Source organism: Gekko japonicus, unplaced genomic scaffold, assembly GCF_001447785.1.
Source record: "Gekko japonicus isolate JY-2015 unplaced genomic scaffold, Gekko_japonicus_V1.1 scaffold3059, whole genome shotgun sequence".
Taxonomy (NCBI): domain Eukaryota; kingdom Metazoa; phylum Chordata; class Lepidosauria; order Squamata; family Gekkonidae; genus Gekko; species Gekko japonicus.
Window position 1 is genome coordinate 85,108 of NW_015176541.1, and position 19,064 is coordinate 104,171.

Consider the following 19,064-nt stretch of genomic DNA (forward strand, 5'->3'; position numbering starts at 1 on the left):
AGAAAGAGGGAGAGAAGGAAATAAGGAGGGAAAGGTAAAGAAGGAGAGAAGGAAAAAAGGAGAAAGAAAGAAAGAAAGAAAGAAAGAAAGAAAGAAAGAAAGACTTCTTGCTCCTCATGGCCAGGGGGTGCTGAGAGCAGGGGGTGGGGCTTGTTGTATGTGCCCGCCCCCTGGGCTCTTTACTGTCGGAGCTCCGCTCCTGTGCACTCCTGCAGGAAATGACTCCTGAACATAACACATGAGGCACTTCTGGGAGCTGTTGATCATAAGAACATAAGAACATAAGAGATGCCAATGTTGGATCAGGCCAAAGGCCCATCCAGTCCAACACTCTGTATCCCACAGTGGCCAGAAATACCAGTGCCATCAGGAGGTCCACCAGTGGGGCCAGGACATTAGAAGCCCTCCCACTGTTGACCCCCCCCAAGCACCAAGATGACAGAGCATCACTTGCCCCAGAGTCCCTATCTATACCTTGTGGCTAATAGCCACTGATGGACCTCTGCTCCATATGCTTATCTAATTCCCTCTTGAACGATCATGTCACCCCTCAGTCGTCTTTTCTCCAAGCTAAAGAGCCCTAAGCGCTTTAACCTTTCCTCATAGGGAAAGTGTTCCAACCCTTTTATCATTCGAGTTGCTCTTTTCTGCACTTTTTCCAAAGCTATAATATCCTTTTTAAGGTGTGGTGACCAGAATTGCACACAGTATTCCAGATGAGGTCGCACCATTGATTTATATAGCGGCATTATGATATTGGCTGATCTGTTTACAATACCCTTCCTAATAATCCCCAGCATAGCATTGGCCTTCTTTATTGCAGTCACACACTGTCTCGACATTTTCAGTGAGTTATCTACTACAACTCCAAGATCTCTCTCTTGATCTGTCTCTGCCAGTTCAGACCCCATCAACGTGTATTTATAGTTAGGATTTTTGGCTCCAATGTGCATCACCTTGCACTTGGCCACATTGAACCCCATTTGCCATGTTGACGCCCACTTGCCCATCTTTGACAGATCCCTTTGGAGTGCCTCACAATCCTCACTGGTTTTCACCACCCTGAACAACTTCGTATCATCCGCAAATTTAGCCACTTCACTGCTTACTCCCAACTCCAAATCATTAATGAACAAGTTAAAAAGCAGTGGACCAAGTACTGATCCCTGTGGTACCCCACTGCTTACACCCCTCCACTGGGAGAACTGCCCATTTATACTCACTCTCTGTTTTCTATTAATTAGCCAGTTTTTGATCCATAAAAGGACTTGTCCTTTTATCCCATGATTTCTGAGCCTTTGATGAGGAACTTTATCAAAAGCTTTCTGGAAGTCAAGGTAAACAATATCTATTGGATCCCCCTTGTCCACATGTTTGTTCACCCCCTCAAAGAACATTAACAGGTTAGTGAGACAAGATCTTCCCTTACAGAACCCATGTTGAGTCTGCCTCAATAGGTTTTGTTCATCTATGTGCCTACTAATTCTTTCCTTAATAATGGTTTCCACCAATTTACCCGGTATCGACGTCAGACTGACAGGCCTGTAATTTCCCGGATCTCCTCTGGAACCCTTTTTAAAGATGGGAGTGACATTAGCTACCTTCCAGTCCTCAGGAATGGAGGCTGATTTTAAGGAGAGATTACATATTTTTGTCAGGATCCAATCCCTGCAAGCCACATAACATGCGTAGGTCACCACAGATGAAGTAAACTACTTTGTGGTGAATGTTGAAGTAATCCTTTACAGTGGGAGCCTATATACTATTGGGGAAGTGGGGACAGGCTTGTTATTCAGGAATTGCTTCACTGCGCTAATTAAGCCAATCCTAGATCACCCCTGACGGAGTGAGCTCCCGTCTCTAGTTCCAGCTCCTGCCAACCTAGCAGTTCCAAAGCAAGAAATTGCAAGTAGAAGAAGAGAAGAAGAGATTGGATTTATACCCCGCCCTTCACTTGGAGTCTCAGAGCGGCTTACAAACTCCTTTCCCTTCCCCTCCCCACAACAGACACCCTGTGAGGTGGGTGGGGCTGAGAGAACTCTGACACAAACTGCTCTTTTTCAAGGACAGCTGTGCCAGAGCTTGCGACTGACCCAAGGTCACATCAGCAGGTGCAAGTGGAGGAGTGGGGAATCAAACCCGGTTCTCCCAGATTAGAGTCTGCGCACTTAACCACTACACCAAACTGGTGTAGATAAATAGGTACCCCTTCAGTGGGAAGGGAACAGCGTTCCGTGCACCTTGGTGTTTAGTCATGCCGGCCACATGACCACGGAAATGTCTTCGGACAGCGCTGGCTCTTCGGCTTGGAAACGGAGATGAGCACCGCAACCCTAGAGTTGGATTCGACTGGTTTTCGAGCAAGGGAACCTTTACCTTTACCTTTAGATCACCCCTGCAGTAGCTCCTATTCTGTTGGTTGTTGTTGGTTTTGACCACTGAAGTCTTAAACAGTTCAGGCCCTGAGTACCTGAAAGACTACCTCCACCCATATCAATAGGGTTGCCACCCTCTAGGTGGCACCTGGAGGTCTCTTGCTATTACAGCTCATCTCCAGGTGACCAGGATCAGTCCCCCGGAAGAAAACGGCTGCTTTGGAGGAGGGACTCTAGGGCCTTATACTCTGCTGAGGCCCCTCCCCTCCGCAAATCCCTCCCTCACCAGGCTCCACCCCTCAAATCTCCAAGTACTTCCCAACCCAGAGCTGGCAACCCTACATAGCAACCAACCTAAGAGTTGGGTTTCCAACTCTGTTTGGAAATTCCTGGAGATTTGGGGGTGGGTTTAGGGGAGGGCAGGGTTGGAGGAGGGGAGGCACCTCAGCGGGATATGGTCTGGAAGTAGCTCTGGGCTGGGGGCTGCCTCCCCCCGCTTGCTTTTCTAAAGCTTTAGTTGGGCTTATTTTTATAAGAACATAAGAAACGCCAATGTTGGATCAGGCCAAAGGCCCATCCAGTCCAACACTCTATATCACACAGTGGCCAGAAATACCAGTGCCATCAGGAGGTCCACCAGTGGGGCCAGGACATTAGAAGCCCTCCCACTGTTGACCCCCCCCCCCAAGCACCAAGAAGACAGAGCAGCCCTTGCCCCAGAGTTCCTATCTATACCTTGTGGCTCATAGCCACTGATGGACCTCTGCTCCATGTGCTTATCTAATTCCCTTTTGAAGCCGTCCATGCTTGTAGCCGCCACCACTTCCTGTGGCAGTGAATTCCATGTGTTAATCACTCTTTGGGTGAAGAAGGGCTTCCTTTTATCCGTTCTAACCCAACTGTTCAGCAATTTCATGGAGTGCCCATGAGTTCTTGTATGGTAAGAAAGGGAGAGAAGTACCTCTTTCTCGACCTGCTCTTTCCCATGCATAATCTTATAAACCTCAATCATGTCACCCCTCAGTCGTCGTTTCTCCAAGCTAAAGAGCCCCAAGCGCTTTAACCTTTCCTCATAGGGAAAGTGTCCCAACCCTTTTATCATTCGAGTTGCCCCTTTTCTGCACTTTCCCCAAGGCTATAATATCCTTTTTAAGGTGTGGTGACCAGAACTGCACACAGTATTTTTCCTGGTTCCCCAGTGGGGCAGAGGTTGAAACATGAGAACAGTCTCATCCCACAAGGCCAGCAGCAAGGCTGGTAGTGGTGGGGGCACGCCTGGTGCAGCAGGGGTGGGGATGATGCCACGGAGGCAGACTCCAGCGGGGGACAGTCCATCCAGAAGGCCGAGTTTGCTGGAGGCAACGGGAGGGCGGGATCTCTGCAAGGTGGGAAGGGCCTGGAGACCCAGTAGCCTACTGGCTATCCTGCCTGGTTGCGAGGAGGAGTGAGGAGTCAAAGGGCAGGGCAAGGACCAGGATGCAGGCAAGGGGAAGCAGTAATGAAGGCCATTGAGCTCTTAGGCCAGGGATTGGCCAAGGCACTAGCCGGGGCGGAACCTGGCTCGGGATTGGGTGCCAGCAGAGGTTAAAAGGGGGACTCCCAGTGATGGCCAGGGAGGAGAAACAGGCTCAGGTCAAGGCTGTGAGAGCTGCTGCTGCCTGTGGAAGAGAGGAAGGTGGTGAAGAAACCCCCTCTGCTTCCAGTTCTGAGGCCTAGGGAGGACACAGAGCTCACGGCAAGGTGCTGGAGAAGTGGCTGGGCAAGCGTGGGAAGGAGGAGTGCCGGAGGTCTAATGCCATAAATTCTACTGTCCAAAGCAGCCATTTTCTCCGGAGGGACTGATCTCTGTAATGTGGAGATCAGTTGTGGTTCTGTGAGATCTTCAGGTTGCACCTGGGGGTTGGCAACCCTGTGATGGCCAGAGGGTCTTCCTCTGGGAGCCAACCTTGGCAGAGACGGAATTGGTGGGAACTCGGTGGGGATCTTTTTGAGCTGCTGCACCTTTACTCTGGAACTCCGCCTTGCAGGAATTGAGAACGGCTGCTTCTATAAAGGCCTTTCAGATGGGATGGCTGCCTCCTATGGAAGACCTCTAAGCTGTATCAATAAGAAATGGGTTGGCAGGGGAAGAGGCACAATAGGACGACTGTATTTTATTGATATTCAGGGAGTTCCTCACTGGGAATTCCTCCCTGTGGATACGTTTCTTAAAATGCCCCTTGGATACTGTTTGTTCTTGGCATATAGAGCCACAACTATAACAATCTTTTATACCTTAGGAATGAAAGATCCAAGAATAGTCACATCCTGCAGAGATTGTCTAGGGTTCCCAGTTAATAAGATAGTTTTGAAACGCTGGCTCTCGTGAATCGTAGCTAAGGTGTAGGGCAGTTTCTTCCTATCTTGATAGCCGATTGTTTGGGAGGAACCGAAAGCATCTTCCATCTCCTTCTGGACTTTCTCTGGGGAAAATGTTGGAAAACATAAGATTTGTTTTGAGCAGTTCACTTGTCTGCGGAAAGTTGAGCCATCAGTAAGAAATATTTATTCCATCTGAAATTAGTTCATGTGGTTACATTAAAGATACGCACTGAATGGTAGCAATAGATAGAAGAGCCTGACCTCTTAAGGAAGACACATTTTCTCCCTGCTAGAAGTAAGAAAAGAATCTGGAGAAAAAGGAAACCGGAGCTGCCTAAACTCAAAGTAAAGCTGATTGCTCTCGGCCTTGTCCATTTAAACAACTCACTTCTTGTTAATTTCCGATTCTGCATTTCCTAGATACCAGTGCATTGTCCTGCATAGTAGATTTTAACCTTTAATCCAATACTGCCTAACCAGGCATGCAACAGTATCACTGAATACTCCACAAGGAACATTGTTGCTGTTTTTAAAAAAGGACATAAATACAACTTTCTAGGCCAAGACAAGGCCATATATTTTGAAAAAGAGAGCCGTACGTACAAGAGCTGTGGGCACAAGCACTTAGAAGAAGAAGAGATTGGATTTATACCCTGCCCTTCACTTGGAGTCTCAGAGCGGCTTACAAACTCCTTTCCCTTCCCCTCCCCACAACAGACACCCTGTGAGGTGGGTGGGGCTGAGAGAACTCTGGCACAAACTGCTCTTTTTCAAGGACAGCTGTGCCAGAGCTTGTGACTGACCCAAGGTCACATCAGCAGGTGCAAGTGGAGGAGTGGGGAATCAAACCCGGTTCTCCCAGATTAGAGTCCGCGCACTTAACCACTACACCAAACTGGCTTAGTGGTATACCTGATTTCCTTAGTTGGCTGCTAAAGAGATTGTACTAAGTGGCCTCAAGGAAAAGGACTTGGTATGAGGGTTCCCAATCTCCAGGTAATGGCTGGAGAGCTCCCATTATGACAACTGATCTCCAGGTGATAAATATATCAGTTCCCCTGGAGAAAATGGCTGCTTTGGAAGGCAGACTCTGTGGCATCATTCCGCATTTAAGTCCCTGCCCTCCCCAAACCCCACCCATCTCAGGCTCCGCCCCAAAACCTCTGGGTATTTCCCAACCTGGAGTTGGCAACCCTAACTCTTATGTATGAGAAAGTCAGCTTCGTTGTTTCTGCCGGGCAGATCGTTACAGGGCAGCAACTCCAACTCTCTCTTTCCAATACTGTCTCACACTGTTTGCAGTGTTCTGTTTTTCCCCCACTGGTTAAGCCTGGTAAGAGTTTCCTGCATTGCTGCCCTCTTGCCATGTATTGGGGAACTCATTGCTTACTAGCCACCGGATTGAATTGTGAAGTCCTGGCCTCCAAGCAGATAGTACAATGGAGTCAGGCACAAAGGGACTTATTCCTGGTGCTCTTATATTCCCAGGACAGTGCCCACGTTCAAGGACTGGGCATCAGTTGGGATGCCTGGAGGTCCCTTCCGACTCTATGATTCCATGACCAGAACTTCCAATCATGAAAGAAAAGTAGGCCACCAGTGCACAAGGTTTAGGTACTCAGAAGACTCTCCAAAATTCTTTTGTAAATTAACCGAAAAGTATCCTTTCCCTAAAAAATGGGCTGATTATTCCACAGCCTGCTACTACAAGAGGCACAGAATTCCGAAAGCAGCAGAGAGTCAGTATAAGTGGGGGAGTGAGCAGTTAGTGGGAAATCAGTCTGTTCAGTAGATCTGAGGCCTGGGTTATGGATCAATAGAAAAGAGTAAGGGTGATTTCCCACAATCGCTGCTCCGCGCTCACTCCTCCCTTTTGCCCCGATGGTACGTGTCAATTTCACACAAGCTGCTGCGCCGCCGCATTTTGCCCCGCAGCTTCGTGCGATTTTCCCCGCGTCTACTCAATTCTCAAAAAACAGGATTGAGTATACGTGGGGAAAATCGCAAGAAGCTGTGGGGCAAAATGCAGTCGCGCAACAACTTCTGTGAAATTTGTTGTAAAATAGTCAAAATTGTTTAATACTCAGACTATTTGATGGATCTTGCTCTATTGGAAAGAAGAGATTTCTTTGCTTTTAAAAAACCTTTATTACTAAGGGTAAAGGGTTCACGGGATTACTACAAATTAACATAACACTAACAGCTACATTTCTAAGCTGCCTATACTGAAGACAAGCACACACATAATGGAGATTCTCTCCTTCTTCTTGACCCCTAGAAAGGAAGTCACCTGAAACAAATGACCAATCTGTATCACAGTAGAAGCTACTTTTCCCGGGCTAATTCCCCATTGGCTTAGTGCCAGTTATCTCTTCCAGGTCAGTCTAAACAATAGCAAGACTAGGAATACAAGTTAACCCTATAATGACTGAATCAGACCTTGTAAACACATACATTTCCAACAAAATTGACACGTACCATCCGGCCAAAGAGAAGAGTGAGTGCGGAGCAGCGCTTGTGGAAAATCACCCTAAGAGTCCAGTAGCATGGTAAAGACTAACAATGTTTGTGATAGGGTATGAGCTTTTGTGAGTTGCTGCTCACTTCTTCAGCTATGGCTAGAATGTGAGTCCATCTGTCCTATATATTGCAAAGTGGAGTGGTTTCAGATGTCAAATGGCATTAGCAGGCAAATGACAACAGAAGGTGTGATTGGATTAGGTATGATATGCAGAGAGGTAGTAGGTGTGGAGAAATCAGCATTGGTAGGGAGACAAGAAACCTAGGTCTTGATTCAGTCCAGGTTGGATGCATTGTCTTGAGCTTTGTTATCAATTGCAGCTCAGCAGACTCTCTTTCTAATGTCCCTTTGAAATTCCTTTGTAAGATAACTGCTAATTTTAGCAGTAGAAAAAAGTAAGAGTCCAGTAGCACCTTAAAGACAATTATATTTATTGCTTAGTTACTTATGCATCGTGACTCTACTTAGCTGTTCTTGGTAATGCCCTCCCCACCCTCCATCTATATCTAATGGTTGGTGACTTCTGTTTCGATATACTTCATTCTAGCAAGACATTATACAGACCTGGAGTGGAGAAAAATCTATTTCTACACAAGAAACATTCCCCATTATTCATCCTCCCACCAGTTCTACACAGATTCTCAGCTTGTGCTGATGTATTAAGCAATGCTCCCTCTAAGCTGTGGAGTCCTGTGAGCAAAATTTCTACTTTGTGAGTTACTGGCATTAAAGTTGTGAGTGAGCGATTTGGCTGCTGCATCAATTAGTTTGTCTGGAGCCATCCTTCCTGAGCTAAGACAAAACGTGTCAGCCGAAGGCTAAAAAACTGTGCGTTAGCTCACACTAACTCAGCTTAGAGGGAACATTGGATATGAACTCTTTAGCAAGCTGCTAAGAATAGAGTGGCACTTGTCTACATTACATAATTCTTATTTACCTTGGATATCTGGATGAGTCACCATGAGAAGAAGGCCCCATTGCAGGGTGGCGCTGGTTGTCTCTGACCCAGCAAGAAGTAAATCGGAAATACAGTAAAACAGGTTGGTATCATCATATGTTGAAGTGGGGTCATTCTTGCTCTGTTATTGACAACAGGAAATAAAATTACATTGATGTTTGCTTCAGTTCCCAATACCCCATCCCAAAGACCCGTGAATTGTTTCTAGAGAGAAGGGAGAAGGATATAATGGGATGGAGTCTACGATCTGAACAATGAAAGAGCTGTCGGCTGTTTTTTCATCCAGAGATATAAGGCTGTGAAAAAAGTACAGGAGAAGTGTCAGACCAGTACAGGCCAATGGGGAAGTTAAAAGGTCCAAGAGGAAAGAAAGCAGAGATCTGTTGTGTTTCGTTTTGAAAAGAGAATTGGATTGTGTGGCTTTAACAATCGTGTAATTTTAAAATATTAATCATGCATTCCTGTTAACTCCAGTATCACTGTGGTTGTGGCCATAATTAGAACTGTTCAATGTTTGTTTCTGCCTTTTGAATTCTTGTATATTAGTGGGGTGGAGTTCTGAATTCACATTTTGATTGGGAGTATGGAACCAAACGGTATCAAAAGTTCTCGATGTTCCACTATCGGGTGTGAAAGAGGGGAGTTGTGTCTGCAATGTTACATGTTGTACAGTGTGAAGAGTGCGAACTATGTACATTCCAATGCCCCTCCTCCCTGTGATAAGGGTGGAATCTGCATTTGTCTTCCCCATCGGTGTCCGTCTTCAAAAAAGCTGTCTACATTTGGTGTCGTTTTCACACCTCAAGAGTGCTAGCGTAGTTCGTCCACATATGTTTATCGTCCTTTGGGGCGGCTCCACTGTCATTGCGCCTCCACACTGCTTTAAAGGAGTCTTCTCCGAACAACATTCAAATGAGCATAGAGAAAGACGGTGTCACAGCAGCATGAAACTGATTTAAAAATGCAAATGCAGATTCGGCCTTAGTCTGGCATAATGACACATTTCCCGTGTTCCTGTTATTCAAAGCGCCTTTCATTAGCAGGTCTGATTAACAGTGTGACGGAGTGGTTCACTGGCAACACAGAAAACTAATTCTGCTTTTAGGGGTACTGTCTATGCTGCCGCATGGGATGAGTGGGTTCTGATCTGCATTTTTCACTGTGGGTGTGGAACCACAGGAATAAGTAGTAGTTAATGGACAGTGTAAAGGGGTGATGTGTAATGCCTCTGGCATTACAAGTTAGGAAGTGTGATATTAGTGCCCATTCCATGGTCCCCTGGCCTGGATTGTATCCACCTTCAGATTTTACCATTTTATTCACATAAGCAGAGTGAATAAAGAGAGCTAAGAGATAGGCAGTGTCATCCCAAGCAGAATAACACCACCTGTTAAACTCATAGATTTCAGTGGACTTAAAAGGGCATAACTCTGTTTAGGATGGCACTGTAAGCCATCTTCATCACCTCTGTACATGTTTGCATAGGAAAGGAAACAGATCCTGAGTAATTACAGGGACAAAACTCTGTATGCAAGATTATTAAGTAAAGGTGAAGTTTTCCCTTACTCAAACTAGGATGTGGTGCTCATCTCTGTTTCCAAGTCAAAGAACCAGCACTGTCCGAAGACTTTTTCATGGTCATGTGGCCGGCATGACTATACGTCAAGGCACACAGAATGCTGTTACCTTCCCACCAAAGCGGTACCTATTTATCCACTTGCGGTTTCTTGCTTTCGAACTGCCAGGTTGGCAGGAGCTGGGGTCAGAGACGGGAACTCACTCTGTTACGTGGCACTCGGGTCTCGAACTGCCGAGCTACTGACCTTCCAGTCTGCAGCTCAGTGTCTTAACCTCTGAGCCACTGTGGTTCCTATAACCCTTCTGAAATCAGTGGTTCTGGAGTGGGCAAGCACTTCTCATCTTCCACAGCAAAGACAGAGGCAAAAAATGCATCCAGCTTCTCAGCCGTTTCCCTATCATCCTTCAGTACTCCTTTTACCCCTTAGTCATCCAAGGGCCCCACTGCCTCCCTGGCTGGTTTCCTGCTTCAAATGTATTTGAAGAAAGTTTTATTGTTGGTCTGGCGAAACATCAGGTAGTACAGTGCCAAGACCACGGCCATGCAGCCCGGAAAATCTACAACAACTAATTCCCCCCCCCCTTGCCAAGGTGGGCAAAGTCGGCTGCCAGCAGGAAACCTCCCCTCAGAGCAGGGGGCCTGGCAGCCCTAAGCAGAAAATCCTGTTGGTAGTCCTGGAAATATTGTTCTTTAATTATAAGAGGGAATGTAACTATGGTTCAGAGGAGCTGAATTCACAAAGTGGATACTTACTTTCTCCATCTGGAGTAGATAGTAGTCGATGAAATCCCGTGGATCATGCACTGCCAGTTGTGCCCTATGCGCTTCTGTCTCTTTCCTTGCATGTGAAAGCACAACATCTACAGCGGCAAATGCCTCCTTGTATGGCCATTTGATATGTTTCATGAGCCATGGGACTGCTTCGTACATCTGCAGAAGAAAACAAAAGCAAATCCTGCACATCAGTCAACAGCCTGAGTAGCCCCTTCAGCATCATGAACTGGATTACATTCGAGAGCGAGCATGTGGATTCTCAGTGAACGAAAGACGGCTCCTGGGCCAAGGTCTAAACGACGGGGAGGAGACGTGTGAATGGCATCACGTCTCCTCCCCGTCGTTTAGACCTTGGCCCAGGAGCCGTCTTTCAGGGAGCGGCCAGTTTTACTAGGTGAATAGTAGGACTACATTGCTTAATTCTCAACTGGAGGATGAGGATATCCTTGACTGATGGGTGATTTTCCACATCAGAACAGGAGGCAGGGACAAATCACCGCTTCCTTCGACCACTGGTGGGAGGCACTCTCCTCTTCCATTGGCAGTTCATCCCCTTCAATTGTGATCCCCATATCCCCACCCTTAGGCCAGGGAGATTTGATGGAAACTGTGGCCCAAGATCAGGCCTCTGGAGTCACAGCAGTCATCTAGAGGGGGGAAAAATACCTTAAGACAGAGCATCAATCCATCCATCTATCCAAGAGGATCAAGAATCCTGCACAATTCAGCCACTTTGAGGTTGCAAAGACAGCAGTGCCTACACAATCCTCGCATGGCCAGCAGGGAAGAGCAAACCTATCCAGCTTCCCAAGGCAGACAGAAGGTCCTAGTACAATGATTCTGATGGGGGACCGGGGTGGGGTGGGGGCGGAGTTATTGGAAGGGCTCAGGAATCCATGTCATTTTGGTCTTTTTGTCACTGAGAAAATACCATCATTTGCTGAGTAATTACCAGCAAATGATGGTAAATGTGATGCAAGGTTTGAATCTAACAGAGCCTTTTTGGATGACTTCATTATATTCGCTGCAACTAAAGAGGAACATGAGGAACATCTTCTCAAAGTTTTGCAAAGACTTCAGAAGCAAGGATTAAGAACATAAGAGAAGCCAACGTTGTTACCGGTACGGCGCGTCGACAGGAGGACGCTCGGCTGGTGCCGAGCCCCCTGATTCACTTTCGTTTTCTTTTGGGCGTCCCGCTTGTGGGGAGAGCTCGACCAGCCGTCCCGGTGAGAGGACTGGAGCAGAGGGCATTTTTTTCTGGCCCCTCCCGTGTTTTGACAAAGCGGGGGGGGAGGTGACCGGAATGGCCCTGAAGCAGAGACGAGGGTTGGAAGGAACATGGTTCCCATGCTCCTTTTAGATGCCACCATCCGTCCTTTTTAACTATACGAAGAAGTGAAATAACCACAGCAACAGAGAAAAAGTGTGAGTAAGACTTGCATGGAGTGTTAAGTGGAAAATGGAAAATCCCCAAGTGAAATTGTCCGAAAAGGGGAGTGATGGCGGCCGAGAGTCGTTTGGGACTTAACTGTGGAGTGGAAACTGACATGGGGAAAGAGAAAAACTTTCTGTTGGCGTCTTTGTAGCTTGTTGGATTTGCTTTAAGGACTTACAAAAGGGAAATGACAAACAAAAAACAAAAACAAAATAATAGAATACACGAGAGTAAAGGGGTTGGATTGATTTGAAGAGCTGGCTTAAAATGGAATGCAAGATGGATGCGGAGGAGCAGCTTGACGAGAACATGTATGTTTGTGAGATGATGGTCGAGCAACTCCTTCAAATGGTGAAAGAGGCGGTTCAAAAGGGTTGTGAGAAGGTGTGTGCGAGACTTTGGGGGGGGAAAGGATAACGCTCAGACAGAAATTGAAAAAGTGGAAAAGCAGGAAAAACAGGAGCAACCTAATATGAAGGAGAACTTGGAGGACTGCCAAAAGGAGAACAGCGTCCAGGAAGGGGAGGAAAATTTGGAGTTGGTAAAAGTGAAGGACAATGCAAAAATTCAGTTCTTACAGCGTGAAACAGTGCAAAAAGAGGGAACAAAAAATTGTTAATATCTTGTGCTAAGCTAGGGCTGGCAAAGGAAGAGAAACAACGGATGAAAACTGAAAGAGACAGAAAGGTTACAAGAAGAAAACGTAGGGCTTGGAAATTTAAAGGGAACAACAACAAAATAAGGGAAATAGAATGGTTGAAAACCAGAGAAGAGAGGATTGGAAGACAAAGAACAAATAAAGATAGACGACAAGTAGACATGCTGAGGCTAAAAAGTAGATGGCAAATGATTAGAAGGAAGAACAAACTGTATAAAAGATAGGAAGCCCGGTTTTCTTTGAATATAGGATGAAATGGAAAAGTGACCCTTAACATATCTATCTATATATTTATTTATCTGTTACAGTAGAATGGTGGTGGGATAAACTGTATAAAAGTTAGAAAGTCTGGTTTTCTTTGAATATAGGGTGAGATGGAAAAATGAGTTTTAACCTATTTATTTATGTATTTATTTATTTGTTACAGTAGAATGGTGGTGGGTATAGGAAGGAATGAACTCAGGTGGGATTAGGAAAAGTTAAATAATGCAAATAGTAAGAAGGAGGGGACAATTAAGTTGAGACAAATTAGATTAAGCTATTTATTAATGTTCTTTTTGGTGGGAAATGTTGGCTGAATATAAAACAATCTGGATGATAACTTAAAATGAGTTTGAACAGTAAGGGTTTTTTCTTTTTTCTTTCCCCTTTCCCTGATATGCTTTTGCCCTTTTCTCTTCTTTGGTCTACTTTTTAGATAAAAGTAATATAAGGTTATTAATGAAATGATAATAAAATGAACTCATGATTATAAGAGCAGTTAAAGATTAATTAAAATAAAAGTTAATGAATTGGTATGCTAATGGAATAAGCCATAATACAATTAGAATGATTTGATTTGATTTGATTATGGTAATGGTAAATTTCCAATGATGTGGAGTGATATTAGAAGGTTAAGGGGGGAGATAAGTAGATTCTACTGTAGCATGATCTATGCTGGGTATAGATTAAATATAGCTGAATAAAGATAGGTATAGCCCAGGCAGACAAATAACTGAGAGATAATGGTACAAATAAAAGGTAAAAGCTTAAGAGTAAAAATATGACAGCAACTCCATCAACTTAATATGTTACAAAGGCATTCAGGAGATGTTTAAGGAATTTAAAGTGTGTAAAGATTGAAAGAAAAGTAAAAAATATACTAAAAGGAACTGAATTTAAAAATATGTTAAAGGTTAAACCCTGCTCTCATTTTGGAAACAAAGAGTCAGCAGATTACTGGAGGATGAGAGATGTGTAAAGTTAAGAAAAATAAGATAGTATGAAGGTTCTATATTATTGACAGGAAGGTGGTAATAGTTTTCTGAAAAGTTAGTAAGTAAACTTTTAGGAAATTGCAATAGTAGGTTTTACTCAACACAGAAGAGATATTCAAATGGATGATGAGTTCAAAATATGCATGTAAATGTAGTTTGACTGGTTCATTACTCTGTGCTGATGGTGAAGATAAATGTTGTTATAGGATCTTTTATGTAATCTTGTTGTTGATTTGGTTGATATGTATGAGACAGGCTGATATGATAAACCCCAATAAATATATTGTTAAAAAAGAAGAAGAAAAAGAAGAAGCCAATGTTGGATCAGGCCAATGGCCCATCCAGTCCAACACTCTGTTACACAGTGGCCAAAAATATCAGGGGCCATCAGGAAGTCCACCAGTGGGGCCAGGACACTAGAAGCCCTCCCACTGTTGCCCCCCCTCCCAAGCACCAAGAAGACAGAGCATCACCTGCCTCAGACATAAGAGAAGCCAATGTTGGATGAGGCCAATGGCCCATCCAGTCCAACACTCTGTTACACAGTGGCCAAAAATACCAGGTGCCATCAGGAGGTCCAGCAGTGGGGCCAGGACACTAGAAGCCCTCCCACTGTTGCCCCCCCAAGCACTAAGAATACAGTGCATCCCTTGCCCCAGACTGAGAGTTCCTATCTATACCTTGTGGCTAATAGCCACTGATGAACCTCTGCTCCATATGTTTATCCATATCTTTATGTTTATTGAAGTTGGCCTAAATGTAAACTATTTCAAAAATCAGTGAAATACCTAGGTCACATAATATCAGCACCCAGAATACAGGCAGACAAAGAAAAAACAGCTAGCCAGAGCTCTGGAAAAAGGGCCTCCATTTTCAGGTGGCACAAGGCAGCCCTCCAAGGCAATCTCTAACCTCCCTCTCCACCCAGCAGAGGTGTGTATATGAAACAGCGAGTTCCACCAAGTTAAAGTATCTATATTTCTAAAGGCTATTCAGAGGCCACCTGGCGAATAGCCCTTCTGTCTCCAGAATTTCACCTAGCCCTTTTGTGTGAATCTATGTCTATGTGAAAATCCGATGTCTCCACAACTGTCCTTCCTGCTCCTTCCCTCAGGATACTGAGATAAACCAATCATACATTTAAATGTTTAGCAATCCTTCCTGATGCTAATCATGGACCCATCTCCCACCTTTTGTCTAAACCTGGGAATCTATTCAATCTGCCTTGGCAGGACCATCAGTGGTCATCAAACCCATTCAACCAGGTCCAGTACAGCCATCCAGCACCTGGCTAATCCCATCATCACTATTGTGAATGCAAACTCTGCCCCTCTGAGACCTCATTGTTCACACCAAGGATCTTTCCCGCCCAGGACCCCTCATTGGTCCAGGTAATCGTTTGTCTTCACCTGGGGCAAGCCTCTCAAGGACTCCCAGTGGTCTGCATTGTTTTCCAGTGTCTATATCCATCAAGGCACATGGCCTCAGATTGTGTGTCTGCCCCGAATGCCAACTGGCAGTTTACCCCCCAAACTATGTTTTGGCCATAATCTCATCTCCATAGACCCCTGCACATCTGGACAGGTAGCATTACCCCGCAACTGACCCCTCTATTCACTATCAACCACGCCTGCTTTCTTAGTTCTGTATTGCTTGCTCTTTTTGTATGCTTAGTGTACTTGTAATTAGAGAAATTCTTTAATAAAAACTATTTAATTTACTCTTCAAATCTGGAGTCTTCCTACTGTACCAGACCTTTGTATAAACTGCTGTGCATTCCCTGATACCCCTCTGGTCTCCCCTGCTAATTTCCCCAACAACAAGGTAGGCCATTGGTGGTAACATCCACCAGAGATCAAAATGCAGGAACGGTTGCTACAAGTCTTTGGGAAAATTATATATGCCATTATGGATTTCCCAGGAGGTTTCACAGTGATCAAAATTTAGGGTTTGAGTCAGAACTGGTTATGTAACTGAGTAAAATTGTAGAAACTAAGTAACATACTACACCATATCACCCAACAGGAAACCCAGTTGAGAGGTTCAATTATACTCTTTTGGACATGCTAGGCATCTTGGAAGCAAATAAGAAATCTAACTGGGAAAAGTACATAAAACTACTGGTTCATGCTTACAGTTGTACCAAAAATGATACTACAGGAGAATCCCCCTACTTCTTAATGTTTGGAAGACTACCATTACTACCCAGTGATTTGTGTTTTGGGATAAAGCCAAAGGGGAAAACTGAAGTGACTCATCAGGAATATATAACAGGCTTTGTTATGCATATGATCTGGCCATCCAAGAAACTGAAAAGCATCAGCAAGCAAACAAAAGAACATGAGATGCTACAATCATGAAATCAACCATTTCTACAGGTGACAGAGTTCTAATATGCAATATAAACCCCCGAGGTATGCAGAGTTTAGCTGATAGGTGGGAACCTGTTGTACATATCGTTCTGGATCTACCTGAGGAAAATATTGCAGTAGGGTGAAACTGGAAGATGGCAAAGGTGTTTGAACTTTGCACCAAAGTGTGCTGAGACCCTGTGGATTTATTTCCTCCTTTGAAGACATGAGTGATATGGACATTCCAGAGGATCCTATTCACAGCAGAAAGAGGCAGTAATCAACTGATCTTGTGGACTCAGTAGGAGAAGAAGAATTCACATTAGAGTCTAGCTTCCTTTCAGACCTGAATCCCTGAGCAATGGAATTCACCCCAAACTCCTCTTCTGAGGAGGTTAATATAGCTCAAAATCTTTGCAAGAAAAAGGAAGAAAAAGAAGAAATTATGCTGCCAGAGTCACCAGTTGTGGTTCCTCCCCAGTACAGTGACCCTGGGGAAATTGTCTACCTCCTAGGCCTAAAAGAGTTTGAACCAAGCCTGCTAAGCTAAATAATTATGTTCTGAGATTTCCAGTGGGGTCAGCCAGAGTTAATTTTCAACAGTGTAATATGTAATTGTTTAATGTTTCCATTAGTCCTAATTTTGTAGATACTGTTGAGATGGCAGAATTTTAGTGGGGGAGAATGTAACCCCTAGCTAGGAATGGAATGAGCCAGGAAAGGGTGGAGCCTTTAGATGCAGAAGGGTGCAGAATGTGTAGAAACCAGAAGAGGGAAGTAAGACTGCCCTGTCGGGGAGCTTGAACCATAATCATAGGCTTTTAACACCTTGCTTAAGGTAACCATAATCTGTGTATGGAAAATGTCCCAATCTAAATTGTAAATTTTAGGAATTGTTTCAGCGCCGTGTTCTCTAATGGGGAGTTCATTTGGGACTCTCATCTTCGAAGCTGGTGCATAACCATGATGATAGCTGGCATCGGGGTTCTGCTCCCCGAGATGGCGCCGAGGCAGCTGCTCTGACTTTTAACGCTATGCAAGTTATCTGCTGGTGCGCAGAGTGTTCAGCTGGAGACTTCCTGGGCCACCGACAAGAGAAAAGAGATGGACTTTGGGAGAGGCAAGCTGTGGGGAAAGTTAATTGTTCGAATTTCAAAAGGTCATCGCTCTGTTGTGTTACAAAGTTCTGTGTTTTCTTTACATGACATGATGTTAAGTGGAAAGTAAAAAATGTTTCATTCTCTTTGCATTATCGCAAGGTTTATTACAAGTTGTGCCCACCAGAACCCACAAACTGAGGTTGCAGCGTCTCACTCCAGAAGATAATATTCCCTCTCAGATGCTGGACCGTGACATGAACACAACCTACTTGGTTGCCAAAATTCTGTCTAGCATATTTTCCTTTAGTAAATAATGTATTATTCTTTTAGTCATTGCTCAAGATCCTTTCCTCACAGGAGTTCTGAAAAGGAAAGTAAGTAAGAAACACCTCTGCCTGTGACCCTGGAGAGTTGAAGCCCGTTTGGCTAGGCAGTACTGACCTTGAGAGACCAATGGCCTGATTCAATAAATGGTAGTTTCATGTACAAAACCCCTTCTCCCAGCACTACTTTATCATCTATGCAGTGAGAAGCCCTAATGTCTCCCCAAGACAACAGGAAGGCAAAAGACTACTCACAAGATGAAAGAAGGTACCTCCAAATTTATTGTTGTAATCATTAGCCTCCACCAGCATGAGGAAATCTTTATCATCAACAGGATACCGATGTCCAAAAACCAGAGCACATATCACATTGAAGAATGAAGCAAGGATGGATGACGAGGGGTCAAGTGGCTGCCCTGCAAACCAAGGTATATGCAAAACATTCACAATAGTTATAACTCTCTTGTGTTGTTTTTTTTGGTAAACAAACTTTTTATTTTTTTCAATAGGAACTTAACATCCAACAATATTCATTTTCATTTTCCCTTTGTTTACCCCGTTCCCCTTACCTCCCCTTCTTCCCGTGGCTTCCCGCAATGCTTCCACCCTTCCACCCACATTGTAATACATCATCAGCTATATCATTTTTCTTATTGCTACTATTTCCAGATAACATCAATTTCCTAATATTGTTCTAAACATATTAAATTTTGTTTTACATCCCAGTTCTTTTCCAGATATTTTTTAAAGTCACTCCATTCTTCTAAAAATATGTCGTCTTCCTTATTACTCAGTTTTTTTGTAATTTTATCCATTTCAGCCATGAACAGAACTTTTTGTATCCAGTCTTCGATCTCTGGTACTTTTTCATTTTTCCAAAATTGTGCATAAATCATTCTTGCTGTTGTTATTAAGTACCAGAGTAAAGTTTTTTTCGTCGTGTTGACTTCTTCCATTTTAAGTCCCAAAAGCAGAATTTCAGGTGCTTTTTTAAAAGAGCATTTCAGTATCTTTTGCATTTCACTGTGGACCTTTGTCCAATAGTCCACCACTTTTTCACATGTCCACCACATGTGGTAAAATGAGCCTTCATGTTTTTTACACTTCCAACATTTGTTTGACATATTCTGGTTCATATTTGCAATTTTCTTTGGGGTCATGTACCACCTATACATCATTTTATAACAGTTTTCTTTAACATTGGTACAGCCCGATATTTTAATATTCCCAGGTTTCAATATCAATTTCTTTATTCATATTAATAGCCCATTTTATCATCTGCTCTTTTACTGTTTCCTTCTCTGTATACCATTTTAACAACACCTTGTACATTCTAGAGATATTTTTTCCCCCTCTACTCTCCCAAAAAT

General features: G+C 44.1%; 1 protein-coding gene across 1 annotated transcript in view; it reads right to left on the reverse strand.

Annotated features, from left to right (window-relative positions):
- The window catches only part of LOC107124068 (cytochrome P450 2C23-like), a 38,100-nt gene that overhangs the window by 1,721 nt on the left and 17,315 nt on the right, over positions 1-19,064 (reverse strand). The window contains exons 3-6 of the mRNA XM_015427455.1: positions 17,950-18,110; positions 10,548-10,724; positions 8,195-8,336; positions 4,650-4,837 (exon numbers count right to left, since the gene is read on the reverse strand). Of these exons, the coding sequence (XP_015282941.1) occupies positions 4,650-4,837; positions 8,195-8,336; positions 10,548-10,724; positions 17,950-18,110 (668 nt within the window). The remainder of the gene's footprint in view (positions 1-4,649; positions 4,838-8,194; positions 8,337-10,547; positions 10,725-17,949; positions 18,111-19,064) is intronic.